Below are 20,537 nucleotides of genomic sequence, written 5' to 3' on the forward strand. Positions count from 1 at the left end.
AGTTTGTCTTGAGAAAAACTGGAAATTCTCAGGGGGTCTTTGCTGCAACGATTTTCAGTCTCTTTAGCATCTGGCTGACCTACTTCTGAGAGGACCTACATGTCACTGAATAGTTTTGGGAATGTCTGTAATGTAAACTTCTCAGCAGTTTGCCTGGTGCTGCACAGATGCTCGGCACAAGTTGCAGATTTTTGCTTTCTGGCAGTGGTATAGGCTTACACCGATAATCTAAACCCTCCACTGCGATTTACGATATGCAGAATAGAAGGCAAATGTGACAGAAATATGACTGTGAATTGCACGGCCGTGGCTGTTGTTGCTCTTGTGTCCTCTTCAGTATTTCTGTCAAAGGTGGGCTCTGCTGTGCCATCACTTGGCTCTGTCGCAATCAATCACTCTGTCTCTGCTGCTGATTAGAGAGATGCTGGTCCTGTCCAGGACCAGCATTCACTAGATGCACCTGGTTAAGGTCTCATTGAAGACTGCTGTTTGTGATGCACACACTAAGATGTGTTATGCTGATTCGGTTTTAGGGCTATGAGCAGATAATAAGGAGCAGTGATGATGTTTTTGAGGTGCTTGTGTATGCCTGGGGTTGTGCACACATCAGCCATTTCTTTTGTTTAGCTACATTAGGGAAAAGGGTGTTGCTGCTCTGCTCTTTGTTTTGGGCAGGGAGTTGTTTTCTTTTGAACTTTAATAATCTCTTGAACTCTATAAATCTCCCGTCTGTTTTTTTAAATTTTCTTTGATTTGCCAACCCCTATTTATCCATGCAGTTTGCCTCTTTTGTAATTCATAAATCTTGCGTTTGGCTGTCTGGTTGAATGGCACTTTCCACCACCCCTGAGCTGAGCTGGGACATAACTACTAACCCAACCAACAGGTTTACGCAGAGCTGCAAGGGTTTATGCGTCAGGGCTATCAAAGTTGTTGAGCCTAACAAGCACATAAGCACAGGGTGTGCCCATCTCAGCGCTGAAATGCCGAAAGTCAGATGTAAGCAGAAAGCAGCAGAAAAAAGCAAATTCCCAAAGTGATCGACAGAATTACGTAAACAGGCAAGACCACAAGAGCAAAGGAAAAAAACAGAAGTACTGACGCACGCAGCCATGAAATCGTTCCATCCCCCGAAGGAGAGCACAATAGAGCTTTGTCTCTGAGAACTTGAGAGGAGGCCTGCTCACTCGAGGGAATACGTCCGATGCAGGAACACATCAGTCTTTCAGAGGTCTGGACTCACAGTAGTTTATTACCATAGATACAGCAGGGAAGCACAAGCAACAGTGAGAGAACAAAAGAAATAAACACAGTACATTTATGGCTCAGTTTTTTGGTAAATCTCGGTAAGTCACGCTGCAGCTGATACCGGAGCTCTTGTGTTTGCCTCCAGGCCAGATTAATATAAGATTTTTATTAGACAAACCAACAACAGAGATAGAAGTGGGCAGTTACATTTGCAACCTAAAGGCATGGACTTCACAGCTAATGGCTACACATAATTATTCTCAGTCCAGCTGAGAATCCTAATATAAAACACAACCAGTGCACACCACACCTTTGCTATGTCCACTACCAACAAACAAACAAACGCCTGTTTCCAGCACCGGGAGGATGACAGGGAAATTAAAAGTAAAGACGCTGAATTTTGAATCAGCTTCACTAGTCAGAGCAGAAGATTTATTATGGGTGATGGGCAAAGTCACAGCTGGAAATATGGATTCATTCTATCGCAGGTAAACACAGCTGGGACAAAATGTGACCAAACAAAAAGTCATTTGCAATTAAAATTAGATTTTTTTTTTTTGTGAATCCAAAAGTTTTGCTTTCTGCTGAACTGACGATGGGAATGACGGCGTGGAAGCTTCCACAGTTATCAGCGTTATAGGATCAAGCCCATGGAGAAGATGGAGCAGAAATCTGTTTCTAAATGTATAAACTGCTTATTGCATATTGATAGCAAGAATGTTATATTTGAATTGGGATTTATATTATTCTGGCAGCCTTTAGGGGCTAATTTATAATTTTGCCAATTATCAGATATCGCAACCCTGTCAGAATGTGCAAGTTTAAGTGAAGAGGGCATAGTGTTACACGAGGGTGGCACTTATTTCAGGTACTACACACAGTGTGCTACGTCTTTAATATGGCAGAGTGTAGATAGCCATTACTGGCAGCTGGGAAACCCTTCCACCAGTGATGCACTGTGCTGTGCACCACATTTGCATGTTTTCAGTTCACTCTGAATTCATTCAATTCATAAATTCACATTTTAATCACACATGTATCTGACTTACAATCAAACATTATTTGAGGGGAGTGCCTGCTGCTTTACTTGCACATGTAATTTATCATCGCACACGTGCACTGTTTGAATGCATTATAAAGACACAAAGGTTACTGAAAAGGATGTAAGCACCAATAAAATGTTTCGTTTTCAAGCACCACTTGCATTGGCCAACAACTGCTGTCATAATTTCGTTGGTGTTCAGTTGCAGGCTGTGGAAAAAAGTTGTTCAGCTGTAGCCACTTGCATAAGACAGATCAAGTACATACTGCATTGTGCCTAAAATAACCTGACTGCTAGTCCTTCTAGCAATTTCGTGTTACCCTGCTGGAAAGTCCTTTTGTTTTGTTTTTTATAAATGAATCTATTAAAATTTATAAAATAATAGAAATTGAAAAGAGGTTTCCTGCAGTCCAGTGTAGTCTTTGCTATCTTACATTCACACCGGAAATATGTAATATTTATGCAACAGTACTATTAGGTGTTACTCAACTCAGAGTTTGGTCAATCTTATGTAACAGTTATGCAACAAGCTCCTTGTCATACGGACAGAATAGCACCAAAACATCATAGTTCAAGATGTACAAACATCTGAAAACATTACAGTATTTTAAAAAAACAGCAGCAGATTACTTGATTCCTGGAAATGCAGTTCAAAAATCTGAATGTACAAGTAGAAACTGATCAAACCAATTAAAAATCAGGGTTTAGTTACCCCCATGTTGCCCTTTTAAACAGACCCAATAAATATCAGAGTGCAAAACAAATCAGGATTTAAAATGCAAACCTCCATCATTTCAGAAAATAAGATGTTGATGTTTGCAGTCCTTCATCAAACATGGCCTTATAAGAGTTTTTGAGGAAATCGACATAATTCTGAATGCTTCGCTTGTGGCTCTCTGATTGGTCCAGGCTAAGCTGCAGGTCCTTCAGACGTACCTCATACTGCTTCTCTGCCTGCAGATTGAGAGACACACAGACAGATAATACAGCTCAGCGCTGCCTTCCAAAAAATGTTCCATCTAATGTGAGTGCGTCTTCTCTATGGCCCTTACGTTGAGCTTGCTCTGGCGAAGAAGCCTCAGCTCGCTTTCCCTTCTGCTCTTCTCGGCTCCCAGCTCTAGGATTTTGGTTTGAAGAGCCTCTTCCTTGGAAACAGCCTCTTCTTTCACCTTAGTGACCTACACGGGGTGAAAATGTGAAATATCATTATGTGATGCGCCATTTTCTGCACGATAAATCTCTCTTTGACACCAAACTGGAGTAACACAAGTTGTTTTATACAGATACATGGAGTAACACAAGTTGTTTTATACAGATACATGCATATCTAGCTTTGCCTGTTTACTATGTAGCTCCAGCTGGATTACTTACGGCATGGCTTCAAACAAATCTCGACTGAACTGTTAGGTTGTAATGTCTTACTTGATGATCTGAGTGAAGAACAGGTGCTGAAGTGTTGGACAGCACTCCAACAGCTAACCTGTACCTGTTGTCTGACGTCTGCTAAAGCTGTCTCCAGCTGTCGGCTGACGGCCTGACACTCTGATGAGCGCTGATCCAGCTGCTGGTTGCTGTAGCTGAGAGCTTCCTCCTGAGCTGCGAGCCTCCGTACCAGCTCCAGGTTCTCTTGCTGCAGTTTGTCTGTCTCTCTACACACACACACACACACACACACACACACACACACACATGCGCGCACACACACACACACACACATACACACACACAGAGTAAGCATCAATTTCTATACTGATAATATGAGCAGGTTTTTGATATTTGAGGTCTTACTTTTGGATAGAAATCAGTTTTTCTTGTAATTGTAAGTTGGCCTCATGAATGGACTCCCTCATCTCTGCAGATGATCTCAGCAGTTTGCTTTGACTCTCCATCTGCGTGTGCAAAACATAAAATTCAGAGTTGCCTCCACGGGCTACAAGTAAATCGTGCAGAAAACATTTAATCACACCACGTGCACAAACGCTACTTTCAAACAACAACTACCTCCACGAACTGCTGAACATTTATCAGCCTCAAATCGAGCAGATTCGAGATAAAAACTCAGTATTTCTGACGGAAACACGTGGTCGTCTGGTTCTACCAGAGATCACACTGGGGAGCACAAAAGACTCGCTAGTGGGCTCAACCTAAACATTGCACAGCAATCACAAACATCGAAACTCACAGCAATATTAGAAACCACAATGCACCAGCGGTCACCTGAGGCTATACTGCCACCCAGTGGTCAAAAAATAGGAAAATGACTGCATTTTACATTGACCACAGCAGCTGGCTTTGCACACCTTAACCTGCAGTTGCCTAATGGACTCTGACTTTTCTGAGCACTTCCTCTCCAAGCGCTGCAGGTTTTCCTGGCACTCAAAGAGACTCTGCTCAGCTGCATTCAGTAACTCGGGGTAAGCGTTCAGTTCCTCCACGCGCCCCTGCAGCTCCTGCCTCACCTGGGCTCCAGAGGAGGAACGGCACAAAAAAAAAAAAAAGAGTTGGGTTTCGGGAAATGAAACATAGTAATATGCTTTAAAACTCAGCACACCTCTCCAAGAGATGCTCACGGATGTACATGATTCATTCAGCTGTGGTTATGCAGTTGAAAAAAGAAAACTAAGTGCACAATGACTGTCCATTAAACAGCAGGTGAAACAGAGCTGGACAGACTTGTAATGGGCTGTTAGAATGAGTTTTTAGCTTAACAGAAACTGTGCATGTAACGTAAATAAAATAAGGCAAATTAAAGAGAAGGGCGGTGGTACCTTCTCAACTTCTGCCTCTTTTCCATCTCGTGTCTTCTCTGTTTCTCTTAAAAGACTTGTATATTTTATCTTTAGATCATGGAGCTCAGCTTGAAGTTGTGCAACCTGGAGGGGAAAAAAATACAGAACATTAACATGAAACCTGCTGTGGCCTTCCCTGTCATTAAAAACTAGTGTCATTGATTCAGTGGCTTCTACAGACCACATTCTGTATCTGTAAATAATAGGTTTCTTGTAATCCTGTTTGGAAACTACTTTATCCTAACTGTGTCAGGAAAAAAAGACCTTCAAACATGATAGAAAGATAGAAAAATACTAATACAAAAACAAGAACTGAAAGGTTAATATTTGAAATTAATACATGAGAAGTAAAAGGTTTGAAAGATTTAAGAACATAAAACACTCTTTGTTGTGTGTCAGTGTTTATTCAGAAATGATCTTTAAGAGGATCAAATATGATGAAAGAGTGCCTTTTTTTCTCTCGACATTGCACATTTTTTGATGTTTGTTGACTCCAGAGTAAAGTAGTGGGTCTATAAAAATAACAGTCAAACAAACATGATTAAAAGTTTCCCTGCAGAGAACAAGGGATGGTCTAGGTCTGGTTTGTCACTGCTGGAAAAAAAAATACTTTGATACGTTTGATTTTTGAGGCTCTGCCTGCACAAAAAAAGGAAGAGGGCAGCAAAACAGATGCTCAATTCCTTGCTGTGAATTCACTGGACAGTCACCTGTACTAATCTTGCGTGCATCGGACATCTCACAGGCACAGCGCTGCGGAGCTGACCCACTGTCACTGGGTGATGTCTGGAATATTTCAGGGCTGCAGCACACGAGAAAGTAAAAGGTTTTAAATCAAAACACAAACCTGATAACGGCACTGTTCAGCTTGGTGCTTCTTCTCCTGTGAGACGATCTTCTCCTCTACGAGGGCAGACTCGTACTCAGCGAGCTGCTGCTCCAGCTGAGCTACAGATTCCTGGGATAGCAGAGAAATCCAAACAGTTTTAGTAAAATAAGGTCCTCCTAACTCCTAAATATGGAAACCGGACTTCTTGCAACATGTCTGTGCTTTTTGCCTTTCACAGTAATGACTCTCACATACAAGCTGTTCAGTAACTTGTACCTTGAGTGTTGCATTATTTATGCCGAGTTCTCCGTTGTCTGAGCTGAGTTTTTCGAGCCTTTGCATCAGAGTTTCATTTGCTGCAGTTAGCTCGTCCTTCTCCTTCTGCACTCTCATTGTCAAGTCTGCAATTTGGCTTTAATGGAAACAGACACTTACAGTTAATGCATCATCTGAATATTGATGTACTCAGAAATGACAAATGGCTGTGAAGGAGAACCAACCAACCTTTTCAATAAGTCTATATGAGCAACGAGTTTGTCTTTCTCATCTGTTGTCTGCTCCTTCTGTCGTCTCCTCGAGTCTCTCTCTGAATGGGCTTTGGCCAGCTGAGCATCCTGTTTGCCAAACAAGACAAACAAAGATCAAACGGGATCCTCAACTGCTTCTGAAGCCAAAATAATGAACCAATTTGACCTCGTACCTTTTCCCTCAGCTGTGCATAGCATTTCTCAATAGCAGCTTCAAATCTCTCCGCTCTCAGTTTCTGAGCTCGGGTGGCTTTCTTCAGAGATTCTTTGTCCTGTGCTGCCTTCGCAGACAGAGAGGTGATAGACCCCTTCAGGTCATCAATCTCCAGCTTCTGCTCGGTTATGAGTCTCTCCAGAGCCTGCAAAGACCATGAACCCACAAGTGTGCAGTTTTAATTTATACATTAATAAAGCAGTTTAGTCTACAGCGCAGCCAGCTGATAAAGGTGTCTGTACCCGTAATTGTACAGTAAGACGATTGTTTTCAGCTTCCTTGTTGCGTAGCTGTCCCTGTAGGTGAGCACGTGTTGCCTCTGCTGACTTGGTCATGTGAACTGCACTCTTTACGTTCTCCTGTTGAAGCCAGCGTGAACATATAATTTCATGGGCAATGACTTAATTCATCCGCAAATGATCTCTGCTGTACTTACCTGCTCTTTTCCCCGCAGATCTATCAGCTCCCTGACCTTCTGTTCACTCTCACTCAAATCTTTCTTTAAATTCTGCGAGAAAAAACATGGAAACCAATGCATATTATCACATCACCATATCTTCACTTTAGGTGCATTAAAATCGCTTTTGTAAAGTTAACACCTTTAGAGTATGTCCTGTGACATCAGAACCAATGTGGCTGTGCTCTCACTAGTTTAATCACCAAAGGCTGCCCCTTCCTCCAGCTCATCTGGGGGAACACCGAGGCATTCTCAGGCTGAGAGATATAATCTCCAGCGTGTCAAGGGTCCACCCTAGGGCCTTCTCCTGGTAGGACATGCCTGAAACACCTCACTGAAGAGGCATCCAGATGCCCAAACCACTTCAACTGGCTCCTTTTGATATTAAGGAGTAGTGGCTCTACTCTGAACACCTCCCAAATGCCCAAGCTCTTCACCCTATTTATAAAGGAGAGCCCAACCATGCTTGGAGAAAGCCCATTTCGGCTATTTTTATCTGTGATCTCTTTCTTTCTTTCACTTCCTAGAGCTGAGTCACACTCAAAGGTAATAAAACAGTTGAGCTGATACTGAAAACTATATTTCTACTTCTGTTCCCCAGAAAAATTTAATCAGTGAGGGAATCTATAAAGAATTTGATCACAGGCGGAGACAATGGAATTTGAATAAATGAAATATTATTAATAATCCATCTATCTAACCGCTATAACTTATCCTTTATCACTTTGTTTCACTGACTAAATCTTCACAAGCTAATCACAAAGCTTAATTCCCTTACACTTCCCTCTTTTGTGCCAATGCATAGGTGTAATAAAGCACTCACCTCATTTTCACTCTCAGCCTGCATGATCTTCTTCAGCAGCGTGTCAATCTGCTGGTCTGCATCAATTCGATTTGCCTTTGCGGAATTATTTAAAGCAAGGACATAAATAAACTCATTTTCAGACTAAATACAGTTGACTTATACGGTGTAGTAGCAGTTTAACAAACCTCTGCCTCTTGGAGCTGTTTCAGTTTCTGTCGCACTGACTTATTAATTCGTCTAAAGTCCTCTAGCTTTTCCAGCAGAAGTCCACGCTGTCTTGCAATTCGGCGTTTATCTTTGGCAGACTGTCTTGAATCCTTAATTGACATTTAAAAAAAAGAAAATTAGAGAAAATGCAGGACAGCAGTTGCAAAAACATATGTTTAATGTAGGAAACCCTTTGGCTTTACACAAAGCTAGCTTTATCCAAAATTGCTGCAGACCTACAGCATACTCATCGTCCATGGCGTCTTTAAACGACACTAGCTGGATTGCTGCAGAATTGGCAGCTGCTTCTGCATCCATTAGCATTTTCAGGAAAGGAATCTTTTTATTGCCAAAATCTCTGAGACTAAAATAAAAAGGAAAGCAAGAAAACACTTTGAATCAGTAAAGTTGTGGTAGCTGGCAAGTGCATATTCAAATGCATCATCCTTGTAGGACCTCACCAGCTGATCTCACACTCTGGGGTTCCTGTATGGAGACTGCTGCGTGCCCTGGTCCTACCAACAGGCTCATGACTGTTGTCTAGGTCGCCACGACTCAGAGTGAAATCCTCCCTGGTACCGCTGAAACCAAGGGGGGGACTTCGAAGGTCATCCTCTGGAGACATGCCTCTTACTGTCAACAGATGTGCATATAATATGCTCAAATGATATGTGCAAATATACCATGCGCAAAAACCGGCTATGCATGGGAAATACAGAGTTACACAGGCAAACCTCCAAGGGGCATCCCTGGGTGAAACCAAGGAAAGCGTGTAGTCCTTCATATGACTACTGGACTGTGGAGTCATAATGTCATGTGTGACAATTTCTTTAGCATCTATGATCTGGGGCAATACCTTCTCAGGAGGAAACTTACCATGGTGGACAAAATAAAATAAAATAATACAAATTTACTTTACTATAACGTCACTATAGTTAATAATATTAAAATAATAATAATCAGAAGAAATGTGTTTTAGACATTTTGTTGTAATACTTCTCAGTAATAGTTAGGTAATAGAACCACAACCTTTTATTTCTTCATAAAATTCTCGTAAGGTTCAGTTTATCGGGTTTTTTTTAGAATGAAAAGAAGCGATATGCTGTAATTCAGGGGTGTCAAACTCAAATACACAGTGGGCCAAAATTCAAAACTGGAACAAAGTCGCGGGCTAACATTAATATTTATTGAAAAAAAAAAATCTTCCTCCAGATTTAAGAATGAATCTCTTCTTATGGACTCAAATAATTTTTGCTGGAAAACTGAATATGGAACAAGCAAAGCTTAATACTAAACAATATATATATTAGCTGTATAATACCAGTAGGCCAGCTCTAATAGTAATTTGGTATGGCTTTGCGGGCCAAATGTAATTAGGCTGCGGGCCAAATTTGGCCCGCGGGCCAGAGTTTGACACCTGTGCCGTAATTGATCATTTTAATTCATAAAAAAGCCTAACAATGTAACCCATTGGTTACAAACAAACTGGATGATAAACCGCTGTTTTGAGGGTATTTTCTGGGTTATTTAGAACACTGGTCAAAGGCGACCCTTCAACATAAGAGATAGTTACAGACAGCTAACACAAGAGGAAGGTTAAAAGTCCTGCTTGGACATGAGAAAGCCAGTCGCCAAGGAAGCTACTTCTTAGCAACAGACAAGGTTAAGTGGCTGTTAAGCTTTAAGGAACTCTAAGCGTAGCAAGCACTTTAGTAATTATACCAGGTAAATCGCCATTCAAGTCTAGCGTGTTTAATAACGCCTAAACCAAGTAACCACTTACAAAAGCATGCCTGAAAATTTAAACAACACTTACTCCTTCGCCTTGTACCTCTTGTAAATAACGCTCCTCCACTCTGGGGAGTCGCCTCTTGGAAAGTCTCACTCGATTGGTTAGATGTGAGGCAGCGTAATGACGTCAACTGACTATCTTTTTGTTGATTCGTTCCCTAAGTGTTGAATGGGCGGGGCCAAATTTGATTAGACCCGTAAACAGCCAATGAACAAGAGAAAGCAGAGAGCCTAGTTGAAACCATAGAAACGGAAAAGAAGTTTACTGTCGCGATTGCTAGTACGCCATCCTCGGGAAGCATCGAAGATCATTTAAAGAGATATTTATTATTAAGTAAAGGTAAAAATATAGTATGACGTGGTTTAGATATGTACGCAGCTAAGTTTGGCTGATTTACATTTACCTTGCTGTTGCGATACTGCTTCGCTATCCCGGAGTTTTGTAAAGATAAGTTAGCTGAAAAGCTAATGCTAACCAGCGTCAGTTGAGTGGAAATGTTCAAAGCTAAAATACTCTTTGTTGGTCCCAATGAGGTGAGTAAATTCTCATTTGACTGTACACCGGTTGCTATTTTACCTTTCAGATTCCAGCAGGTAGCGAAAAGCGTCAACAGTGAAATTTGCCTTTTCTAATATTACCAGAGAAAGCACTGGACTTAAGTATTCATACCCTTCACCGTTACATTTACGGTCCGAGTTTATTTGTCACTACTCAACAAAGTAATGTATAAATTCAGTCGTAACGAAGGGAAAAGGAGTGATAAGTACTATGCAAAAGTCTCGAGCCACCCCTCATGTTTTTGTTTATATTTTGATAGGTAAATGGGTGCAGAGATTTATTGAAAAATGTGCAAACATAGATTGAAACACAGTATATTAAATTAAAAACTGAGTTTGTAACATTATAACAAGTTTGGAAGTCGATATTTGGTATGATCAACTTTCAACGAAAGTCGGAACTCTTTGAGACACGCTTTCGTGTAATTTCTTTAAGTACCTTCAGGAATATTTCTCTACGGTTTTTGAAGGACATTCAAAACCATTCTTTAGATGGTGGCCGACTTTTTCTGTTCTGTTGAGAACTGGGCTCTGGGGAGCCCAATAAATGGCTGGTTGTGTTCAAAATGCGTGCTTTTCAGTTGTACTATTTGTGTGTGCATTTGCTGCATGGGCAATATGTTTGGGACTTCCAATAGTGTTAACATACTACACAGGTCATGAACAAGATTTTTTTTTAATTTTCCTTGTAAGTGGGCTAAAGCAGTTAAGTAAAAGTAGTCTAACATAAATGTAAGTGCTGTAATTTGATTATTTTAATAAACCATGTAACTTGGATGGATTCGATGCTGGCGTGACCACAGTGCATCCATCCATCCATCCATCCATCCATCCATCCATTCTCTTCCACTTACCCTTATCAAGGTCACGGAGGGGTCTGGAACCTATCCCAACTGCTACAGGGCCGGGTACACCCTGCCAGTCTGTAACAGGGGTTCAACCAGAACCATGGGACCAAAATTATATGTTTGTAACAGGCTACTAATAACAAAGTGCCTAGAGATACAATTTAAGACAGGTTTGTTGCTGAGTTGTCTGTTCTGTGTAGACACAACACTGGTTTATCCCTTGAGTTAAAAGGTGAAAAGGCAGACAAAACTTTGAAAGAGCGTCAGAAAGCCTGGAGAACTATTGCTCGAGACCAGTTTTTAAAAATTCTGGCTCCTTGGAAGAACGACAAAAAGTAGCTCAAGACTTTTGCACAATATTAAAAAATAAATAAATATCAAAACTTACTGTACTTGTTTATATTAATTGAGGGGTGTGTATTGGTTTTAATGTGCTCATACATACAAGAATGCTTATTTTGTGCCACCAAGGAAATGATGGAGGTTGGTACTGGATGAGGAAGTCAGGAGTAGGGTGAGGGTGATGGAAGACATGCATGAGGACAGGTTGAGTTTAGAGACTAAGTTGGTGAGGCAAGGATGATATGTTTTGGACATGCACAGAGGATGCTAATAATGAAGCTACAAGGCATGAGAAAATAAGGAAGACCACTGAAGAGGTTCATGGATGTGGTGAAGGAGGACACAAAAAGGGCTGAGGTGGCTGATGCGGCAACCCCTAAAGGGAGCAGGTGAAAGGAGAAGAAGGGACATATTCTACTTTTTACTTTTTTATGTAATACTAGTAGTTAACTTTAAAGTTAATATTTACTTAAAAACATGAGAGTGCAAACCTCCACAAGGCAGTTCACTCATGAATAACTTGAGCTTGCAGCTCATTCTCTTTCTCTTGACAGTACTTATTTTAAAGATATAATGCATTTTTGGGTCAAGGTGAAAGAAAGGCAGATATGAAATGTGACATGATATTTGGATGCAAACTAGTGTGCATCCAAAGTGTGATATTGTGGTCAGAGGTCAAACGTGACATTTCAGATCTTTGTATGGTACATTCTATATGTTGAAAATGCACAGAATACTTACAAGAATCACTGTTTCTAAGTTCTAACACTTTTTTGTCAATTTTCAACCAGTAAATCTCTAAGTTGACCCCAAAGACCTGTTGGATACAAGTCAAATTTTAATAGCTTGTAAACATGGCCCCACTCTACACCCCTACAAAGTTTTACCAGAATTCATTCAAAACTTTTCAAACTATCGTGCTTGCAGACAGAAAGAATGTCATGCATGCAAATGCTACCAAAAACATGACTTCCTTGCCGGAGGTAACAATTCCCGTCTGTCAGGCTGGGTATTGTGCTACTATTTTGCCATCGTACTTAAAGCCATCTGCTTTTCTGTTTTTCAGAGTGGGAAAACCGTTCTTGCAAATTTTCTCTCAGACACAACAGAAAATGTGGGCGGTGAATACAGACCTACTCAAGGAGTCAGGTACAAATCCTATGTGAGCTTTACTGCTTTCAACATTAAGCCACTCCGAGTGTGACTTTAGTGTAAAAATCAGTCATCGCAATGACAAGATTGAACCAATATCATAGCCTTCCTTGACAGATATCAGTCTTTGTGTGTAAAAATACAAAGTGCAGCTACTTTCTGTTGTTTCAAGGATACTGGAATTTGAATCACAGCCTGAGGGCAGCAGTGACAAGTCGTGCGAGGTTGAACTTTGGGACTGTTCAGGGGATTTCAAGTAAGTGGAGGCACAGATGTTATCCTTACCTTTATGTGACAATTAAAAGAAGTGTTGTTACTTACGATGTAATATGGTAGTAAAATGTATTTTCATACAGATTTGAGTCATGCTGGCCTGCAATCATGAAGGACTCCAGCGGTGTGGTGATCATTTTTAACCCTGATGTTCCAAGTCACCTCAAAGAAATAGAGACGTGGCATTCGATGTTCATCTCCTCTCAAGATCTGCAGGACAGCCAGTGTCTGCTCATAGCTCACCACAAGCCTGGCAGTGGAGTGGAAGAAAGACGGCTGCCTTTAGGTAACTTGTGCTGCAGTCCTCTGAGAGTCATGAGAATCATTATCTCTGGGCTAATGCAGTCACATTTTCTTGTGCAGCGTCACATCTAAGCAGACTGCTGCTCATTCACTCCAACCTAGAAGAAGAGCCAGAGGATGTAAGGCAAGCTTTCTGCAGATACCTGGGAAACGTCGTGAACGCGATGTCGGAGAGTCGAGAGCGAGAGGAGATGTCCATCATTACGTAGCAGTAGCATCTATAAAATATGCGGCCTGAATTAAGATGTGTTTTGTTGCCATCTGCAATACTACCACATTTTCACTCTAAATTATACATGTATGCAAACTTTAATATTCTCTACAATAGGTGTAGAACATATTCAGCGTTGGTTTCTTGCATTTTGTAAATCTTTTATGAATAAAATATGACCCAGTTCTCTCTTGAAATTAATACTCGAGACACAAAATCTACTCCTGTATACAAACATCTGTTTATTTGGAAGAATTTGGTGCAGGCTGTTGAGAATGTAATGACTGGAAAAGCAAGAGGAGGAAGAAAAGTTCATTTTTCAGACATCATATCCAACAATGCCTCCTTTGCCAATGCACTCTCCGATGTAGAACCACATCAGCACCTCAGTGGTCACCAGTCCATTCCTTATGGCATCCTGCAAGGAAACAACAAGTTGTCACTCAAGAAAACTCCTTAAATGTTTCTAGAATAACACACTCAGTAACAGTCCCTGCATGAGGCCTGATAATGTAACACAAAGAGGGTTTTGTAAGTAATTGTTGACATTTTATTCAGCTGGTGTTACTGCACTTGTGATGGTGTGTTTACCTATTTTTACTTTAACACGTTTTGTAAAGGTTTGTGTGTGTGAGAGACCCACAATGTTTACGTTGAGACAGTGAAACAGACTTTGTAAAGGATAAAGGATAGTAATAACTATCACATGTGCTTTAATAAAGATGTTAGTCAGTTAGTGTTTTAAGTTTTCCAACTCAAAAGCACAATATCCACTGAGTGACCAATGTATCAAGGGTCAATGTTGGGCCATGAAATTAAAAAAAAAAAAAAAGTCCCACCTCACCATCACAGATTTGCATGAAAAGGGCAAAGTTAATGGGGATTTCAGGTCCCTACAGTGAGATATTACATTTTATTTTAAAAGAATAATAGATGAAGGTAGGGTTTTTTTTAAAACCTAATATATTGTTTTTCCCAATTACATAAACTACTTAAATTGCCCTCAAATGTTACGGCAATATCTCGTGCCATGGCTATATGAATATGGACTCTCACAAGTGTAGCTAAAGTTAGCAAAGAGGGATGCTTAAAGTCCCTAAAATAGGTGCGAGGTGTTTGATGAACTCATCTGGAATGACCCTCAAGCAAAATTCACAACCTACTGGTAAATATTCAAAATAGGTACTTTCTGGTGCCCAATATAAAATCGAATCACTCAGGGCCCTGAACTCCCACAGCTACACGGAAGCACACATCTGTCAAACTATTTGTTCATTACAAATTACAGGCTGGCCATTCCTTCAAGGTCTACTTTCTGTGCAGCCAAGTTAATCTAAAAGGTCAACAGAGGTTAATCGACTCAGTTCAAACTTACTTTCACTGTAGTTTGTCCCAGGCGTCCCGTCTGATAGCTCCTGATCAGACCTTTTACAGCTTCTATGGCTTTGGGGATCTCAGCTGGGCTCGGTGGGACCAGCTCCACTCGGGCGTAGTGCCAGAAGGTCGCTAGCCGGGGTTTGGAGTATGTAAGAGCGGCTGAAAGTCACACACAGACCACGTCAGCCAAGGAGCAGTAAAGCCAGCAAAGCCAAACGCAACACGGTTATTTCGCCTCTCATGAAACACTTTATACAAATACAAATTCACAAACTTATAAAGCTTTGCTGCAGGGTTTGATGTTTTGACGCCAGAGGTCACAGTGCAACTGCTACAAACTGTAAGCAACGCGACATTGCCCCTGCTACACGATTCATGGTAAGTACCTCACTTTTTGTTCTAGTATAAAAAGAAGCGTGAGAAGACTTACCGCCGACTAATGCGGGAACTTTATTCACAACTTTCTTAACTGCCTGCGCCATGATGAGGACTTCCCAGGAGGTCACCAGAAGAAGAAAGCAATCTTCCGGGTCGTCGATTTTCAAAATAAAATGAGATGTGCACGTTGGCAAGTTAAAGTTGAGAGCAATTAGTTAAATATTTGTGGAAGCTTGTTTCATCCACTAACAAAAATATATATATTTTGCCATCCATAAGTGAAAATTTTCGGTTAATATCTGAAAAAAAAACTTGACTTAATAACGCAAAAATTTATCTCATTTTCTCAGAAGTTGGAAAAAGAAAGAAAAAACGGCCCCTGTAAGTCAAAATTTGGGGTAAATTTTGGGTAGCTCAGATTTTGAAGTGACTCAGTAACAACTCTAAATTTCCAGTCGGTAACCTGAGGATTTGACTTCAATTAAGCTTAGTTTCAGGTTTTCCAGGGTGAGTTTTCTTGTTTGAAGTTCGTTTTTACTTATATTTTTGGTTTAAGCAGCCTGCCATTTTTATTAGTTCCAGGGAGCATGTTTCTTGGGCTTTTCCCCTTTTAATTGTCAGGCTATTGTTTGGAGTACACTATGAGGGGCAATATTTAGGAAAGTCCAAACAGGTATTACAATACAAGCACAAGACTTTGTGAGGGCAGTTGACCTCAGAAACTCTCCTAATTGGCAAGGTCGTCAGGTTGTGCTGCTGATTTTTAAATTTTTTTTAACCAAACTGACAAAGCATAAAATCATGGACAGTTCCTCTATGTTTGGTTTTATTTAGTTTTGTAATTCACCAAATCCTTATTCAATTCTTATTGTCTTAAAAAACTGCTAAAAACTTTTTACGCTTGCATTTGGTTAGCTCTTTTTTTATACTCTGGTATTTTCTTTTGAAGCACTTTGTGATGTTTATCTTGAAAGGTGGTATAGAGATAAAAATGTGCTTACCTTTTTTAAAATTATTTTTACATCAATTAACTGAAAGGTTTTATCCCACTATGAAAAAGACAAAACTTGTACCTTGTACAGTAGTCCGTGCGTGTGGGTGTAAATTTCTTTTTCTTTTTTTAGTATTACAGGCATGACTGAACCATTACTCACTATCCTCTGACTCACCCGACAGGCCACATTAAACAAAACAACTGGAGCTGCACCAAAGTACAAACAAGAAAGGAGGCCAGGTAATTGCTGCATTTCCCAGGTAAACGCCCAACTCCCGGTACTATTTGTTTAATTCACTGTTATATAGCTTTAGCCAAATCACTGCATGCTTTCACACGCAAGAACATAAATGATTTGTAGAGCTGGAAGAATTTCTCACATTTGAGATGGCCGTAAAGCAAATTGAAAAGTTCAGTGATGACTTTCTGCAGGTTTCTCATCCCATTTTCTGCAATTCAAAAAGTGGATATACATGCGGTCAATTTGGCAGGAACTTCAACTAGATTTTTAAACAGTAAATCACTAGAGGGTGCTCTCTAATATCTTATAACCCCTGAAAGGCTTTAGGGAGAAAAGCACACCTTGTTAAAGTCTTTTGCACGTATGTTCTTATATTTTGATGTTGTCAAATGGTTCTCAAATGATGGTGTGCCCATCCCCTACAAACTTGTGTTTCCCAGCCAAACACAGTTACAACCCCCAGTGTTTTATTTTGAAAGTAGCTAAAACTACCACTGCAAAACACCAAACTTGTCATCTCAGATTACAGGGAAATATAATCGAAGTAAAACAGGTTTCAGAAAGCAGAAAGAATTTTCCATTTCACGTTAACACTTTAGATTACATTCACTGTAAGTCTGACAGCTCCTCGATATATTTATGAACAAGCAAAGGAAGGTTGCAAACAGGCATGCAATGGCGTGGAAAAACATTGAACTCTGAGGCTATTTTAGAGTAACTTTGGGTATAATGGGAAACTGTGGAAAAAGTGTAATTTACTTTAATGCACAACTCAAACTGCTTCCTGAGTAAGATATTTTTAAAAATGTTTCCTTGATGACCTTCAAGATTTAGATGAGAGAAATGCCTTCTTAAGTAAAGCTTGGTCTATAGTTGCTGACTGAGAACACCCTCTTTATTCTGATTTAGAACCAGTTCCCTCTCAATGACAGGATGCCTCTGGTTGATAAAAAATAAATAATTAAAAATAAAGGGAGGGAAATAAGGGATCATTTGTGTTTTTATTTATTTATACACTCCAACCTTCACACAGCTTGGCTCTTTCTCCCTGTTTCCACTCATTACGCTTACTTCCTGGCATCTTAGTAAAGGCAGAAGCTTTAATTTTCTAACGTAACTCTTTGCAAGAAATCAAATGTATGAACTTTCCTCATTGAGAATATCAGCATTAGTAAAAGACCAAAAAACTAAACGAATAAAGTGAATAAATAAATAATGTAAGGAGAGGACATGTGCTCCGGATATGACTAAGAGCATAGAAGAGTGAGGTGTTCTACACAGTGATCCAGAAGGATACTTGCTGTGAGTCATAGAAATAGATGGTGACAGACAGAAAGACAAAGGCAGATGTGTACAGAAGCTGCAGTGACGACGTAAATCTTGCCTTTCATGGTATAAAATGGCCCATACATGTAGTTGAGATTAAAACGAATGACATCACTTCCTTTGTTTAGGCTGTTGGCACGAATGCGCATTTGGAGATAGATCAGCAGTGCGGGCAGTAATCAGTCGTAGCCCTGCAGGCTACGAAGACAGATAGGGACCTCATCCAGTTCTGTGTGCTGGTCTGCAGGGAAGTGTGCTGCTGATTGCCAGCACTGAGGTGATGAAGTCATTTGTTTTAATCCCATATGCAGCTACATTTTTTTTAGTCCTTAAAATTAGCATCTTTATCCTAATCATTCTTTTTCTCCCCTTCTTTGTTACCTGTTAGCATTTCCTCTCGCCGTCTGGTCCTCTTTAGAGTTTCCGCTGTTGATAATCCATCAGAAACAGTGCAGTTCACAACTTGCAGAAAATTTGATGTCAGATGAATTCTGATTAGATTTTGCTTTCCTCCCAACTTGCAGATTTTATCTGTGACAATCTGTGCTCAAGCTCCAAAAGAAGATTATTGTGTGTGCATATTTACAAAATGGATAAAGCAATAAAAACTGAAAATGAGGAAAAGCGAAAAAAGTCAGATGAAGGTGATAGTTGGAACAATCGTATCAGGTGTTAGACGAACTGTGCTTGGCACATCTGTTATAATATAATTCCCAGAGTTGGTCCTTCAGTGAAAGAATATGAATGAATCAGTTTGAGTCTGGTTTCCACCACAAGCCTGAGAGCTGCTATACCCACCGTTTTTATGATGAAATGGCTCTAATTGATTTGCATTTTTTTTAAATTTATTTTTTTGTTCTCTCTCACAGTGTTGTTTCAGCCAATGCACGTAGCTGTTTTCAAGAAAAATCTGAAAAATCCCCTGATAAGCCCTCTGTGCACTAATCAGAACACACAAAACTAGCAAGATCAAAAGTCAAATATCTAACGATGATATGGGGAATTTTAGACTTAAATATATCAGGTGATCAGAAACTTAAAGTATATTTGTGATCTACATGTTTACCACCAAGTTTGCTTTATGAACCTGGTGGCATATAATCTGTTGGTGCTCCTAATGATCTCAAAATTCAACGAGACCCTGAACACAATTTATTCCCCTTTATGCAGCTAATCGTCTTTTACCTGAGAGCCACCAGCTGAAACAGATAGGTGATAAAAAACATCAGCAAACAGCAGATCGCCCATGCTAATGTCAGCAAATGAACTGTGTTCTGTAACAACACTGTGACATTGTGAACTCTTGCTGGAGTCTAGTAGCGTAAAGGGACCAATTATAGCACAACTCCCTGCACCTCGCTCGGCTTGGATAGTGGAGCGCATTAACAGCAGTACTGTGATCATTATACCAAACCACAGAGGTATTGAGAGTTATGAACCTCTCCACATAGGTCTTGATTCACAGATTGATCTTTTTTTTTCTCAGTCTCTGGGAAGCTCAGCTGTGCACAAGGACCTCACAGTTAAGTCATCCTCTTTCATGCTGAAAAGTTCCAGGTGATGTGATGGTTTGGTGAAGACAGTTGTAATTATATATTTAATCCCACCCACACCCCATCAGAGGGACAGAGATTCTGGTAAGACAGTAAGGAGACAGATGAGACTGTAAATGAGTCTGAAAAATAGGCTGATGGATCAGTGGGGGACGGCGATTTGTTATGTGGAGGAGACTTGCTTAAAGGTGGCAAATAAGCTTCACAGTTCTTAACTTGCAAGCTCGCTTTAATAATGAAACACATTGTTTGGGAGATGTATTCATATCCTTGCAGCAAAGCATTCGTGCAGTGTAACAAGTAAACAGATGGTAGCTTTATGTGTTTTGGCTCTCTTGCATCAAGAATTGTGCTTTTAAATAAAGACAGGAGGGAGAAAAGAAAATAAGAAATGCATCAACAGACTATTTGGATCTTCTGAGAGTTTTGATCAAGAAAATACAGCTTTGTAAATATAAACTATACCTCTGTGCGGCAGTCATGAGCCGCCCCTCATTTCTTTATATGTTGCTTCCAAGGAACCAGACTTTGTTGTCATTTTAAAAAGAGCAATAGTTCTCCAAGCTTTCTGGAGGTCTTTCTTTTTATTTGGACACTGGCTGCTTTTTCTATCAATCACTCAAGCATAAAAACTGCCTAACTCAAGAGGTGGAGCAATGTTGTGTCCACACATAACACACAATTTAATAAAGAACCAATTTACATTTTTGTATTTAGGCACTTTGTTGCGAGCAGTCTGTTGTGGAAAAAAAAAAAGAGAGTTCCCATTTCTATTGTTGAAATTGACAAAAAATGAAAATAACACAATTTGAGAGGCATCTCAAATTAAAATCGTATGTTTGTGTCAACAAGATTCTTCCTGAAAGATATATGAGCTGATAACTTGTATATTTTGGTATAGTGTGCAGTGTGTCCTCAAACAGTTATGAACAAGAAATGTACCATCAGATGTTGATCCTCCATGCAACACCATGTAGATAGCTTAATATTTCATCATGACAAACACACAGTGGAACACTGCTGGTCACTGATTGTGTGCACATAATAAATTACATAGCACATGCACACTCTT

General features: G+C 40.1%; 3 protein-coding genes across 4 annotated transcripts; 1 reads left to right on the forward strand and 2 right to left on the reverse strand.

Moving 5' to 3' along the window:
• Window positions 1-82: 82 nt before the first annotated feature.
• Window positions 83-10,003, reverse strand: LOC102297528 (outer dense fiber protein 2). Its single transcript, XM_005912510.3, has 17 exons — window positions 9,935-10,003; window positions 8,580-8,751; window positions 8,359-8,482; window positions 8,097-8,228; window positions 7,930-8,004; window positions 7,086-7,157; window positions 6,892-7,008; window positions 6,609-6,794; window positions 6,413-6,522; window positions 6,185-6,320; window positions 5,927-6,037; window positions 5,059-5,163; window positions 4,591-4,749; window positions 4,079-4,179; window positions 3,777-3,939; window positions 3,343-3,468; window positions 83-3,244 (listed from the first exon to the last, which is right to left on the reverse strand). The coding sequence occupies exons 2-17, from the start codon at window positions 8,741-8,743 to the stop codon at window positions 3,080-3,082; spliced, it is 2,046 nt and encodes a 681-aa protein (XP_005912572.2). The 5' UTR covers window positions 8,744-8,751; window positions 9,935-10,003; the 3' UTR covers window positions 83-3,079.
• Window positions 10,004-10,114: 111 nt separating this feature from the next.
• On the forward strand, window positions 10,115-13,797 carry ift22 (intraflagellar transport 22 homolog (Chlamydomonas)). 2 transcript variants are annotated; one of them, XM_005912505.3, is made up of 5 exons: window positions 10,115-10,443; window positions 12,724-12,806; window positions 12,982-13,065; window positions 13,166-13,368; window positions 13,446-13,797. In XM_005912505.3, exons 1-5 carry the CDS (start codon window positions 10,405-10,407, stop codon window positions 13,592-13,594), a joined length of 558 nt encoding a protein of 185 aa, XP_005912567.1. In that variant the 5' UTR covers window positions 10,115-10,404; the 3' UTR covers window positions 13,595-13,797. The 2 variants fall into 2 exon arrangements, with proteins under 2 accessions (XP_005912567.1, XP_014187519.1); XM_014332033.2 differs by lacking the exons at window positions 10,115-10,443; window positions 12,724-12,806 and having other exon boundaries at window positions 13,146-13,368.
• Window positions 13,798-13,818: 21 nt separating this feature from the next.
• LOC102296212 (ATP synthase subunit g, mitochondrial) lies at window positions 13,819-15,533 on the reverse strand. The gene is made up of 3 exons (XM_014332041.2): window positions 15,404-15,533; window positions 14,972-15,132; window positions 13,819-14,014 (listed from the first exon to the last, which is right to left on the reverse strand). The coding sequence occupies exons 1-3, from the start codon at window positions 15,453-15,455 to the stop codon at window positions 13,916-13,918; spliced, it is 312 nt and encodes a 103-aa protein (XP_014187527.1). The 5' UTR covers window positions 15,456-15,533; the 3' UTR covers window positions 13,819-13,915.
• Window positions 15,534-20,537: the final 5,004 nt, after the last annotated feature.

This window comes from Haplochromis burtoni, unplaced genomic scaffold, assembly GCF_018398535.1.
Source record: "Haplochromis burtoni strain Fernald_Lab_line unplaced genomic scaffold, NCSU_Asbu1 Contig_3, whole genome shotgun sequence".
Lineage (NCBI taxonomy): Eukaryota > Metazoa > Chordata > Actinopteri > Cichliformes > Cichlidae > Haplochromis > Haplochromis burtoni.

Coding starts and splice junctions, on each gene's coding strand:
- LOC102296212 (XM_014332041.2), bottom strand. CDS start 15,455: ATGGCGCAGGCAGTTAAGAAAGTTGTGAATAAAGTTCCCGCATTAGTC. Junction 15,133..15,403: donor AGTTCCCGCATTAGTCGGCG/GTAAGTCTTCTC, acceptor TGTGACTTTCAG/CCGCTCTTACATACTCCAAA. Junction 14,015..14,971: donor TGGGACAAACTACAGTGAAA/GTAAGTTTGAAC, acceptor GTTTCCTTGCAG/GATGCCATAAGGAATGGACT.
- ift22 (XM_005912505.3), top strand. CDS start 10,405: ATGTTCAAAGCTAAAATACTCTTTGTTGGTCCCAATGAG. Junction 10,444..12,723: donor TCTTTGTTGGTCCCAATGAG/GTGAGTAAATTC, acceptor TCTGTTTTTCAG/AGTGGGAAAACCGTTCTTGC. Junction 13,066..13,165: donor GACTGTTCAGGGGATTTCAA/GTAAGTGGAGGC, acceptor ATTTTCATACAG/ATTTGAGTCATGCTGGCCTG.
- LOC102297528 (XM_005912510.3), bottom strand. CDS start 8,743: ATGTCTCCAGAGGATGACCTTCGAAGTCCCCCCCTTGGTTTCAGCGGT. Junction 4,180..4,590: donor TTAGGCAACTGCAGGTTAAG/GTGTGCAAAGCC, acceptor TTGCACACGCAG/ATGGAGAGTCAAAGCAAACT. Junction 3,940..4,078: donor AAACTGATTTCTATCCAAAA/GTAAGACCTCAA, acceptor GTGTGTGTGTAG/AGAGACAGACAAACTGCAGC.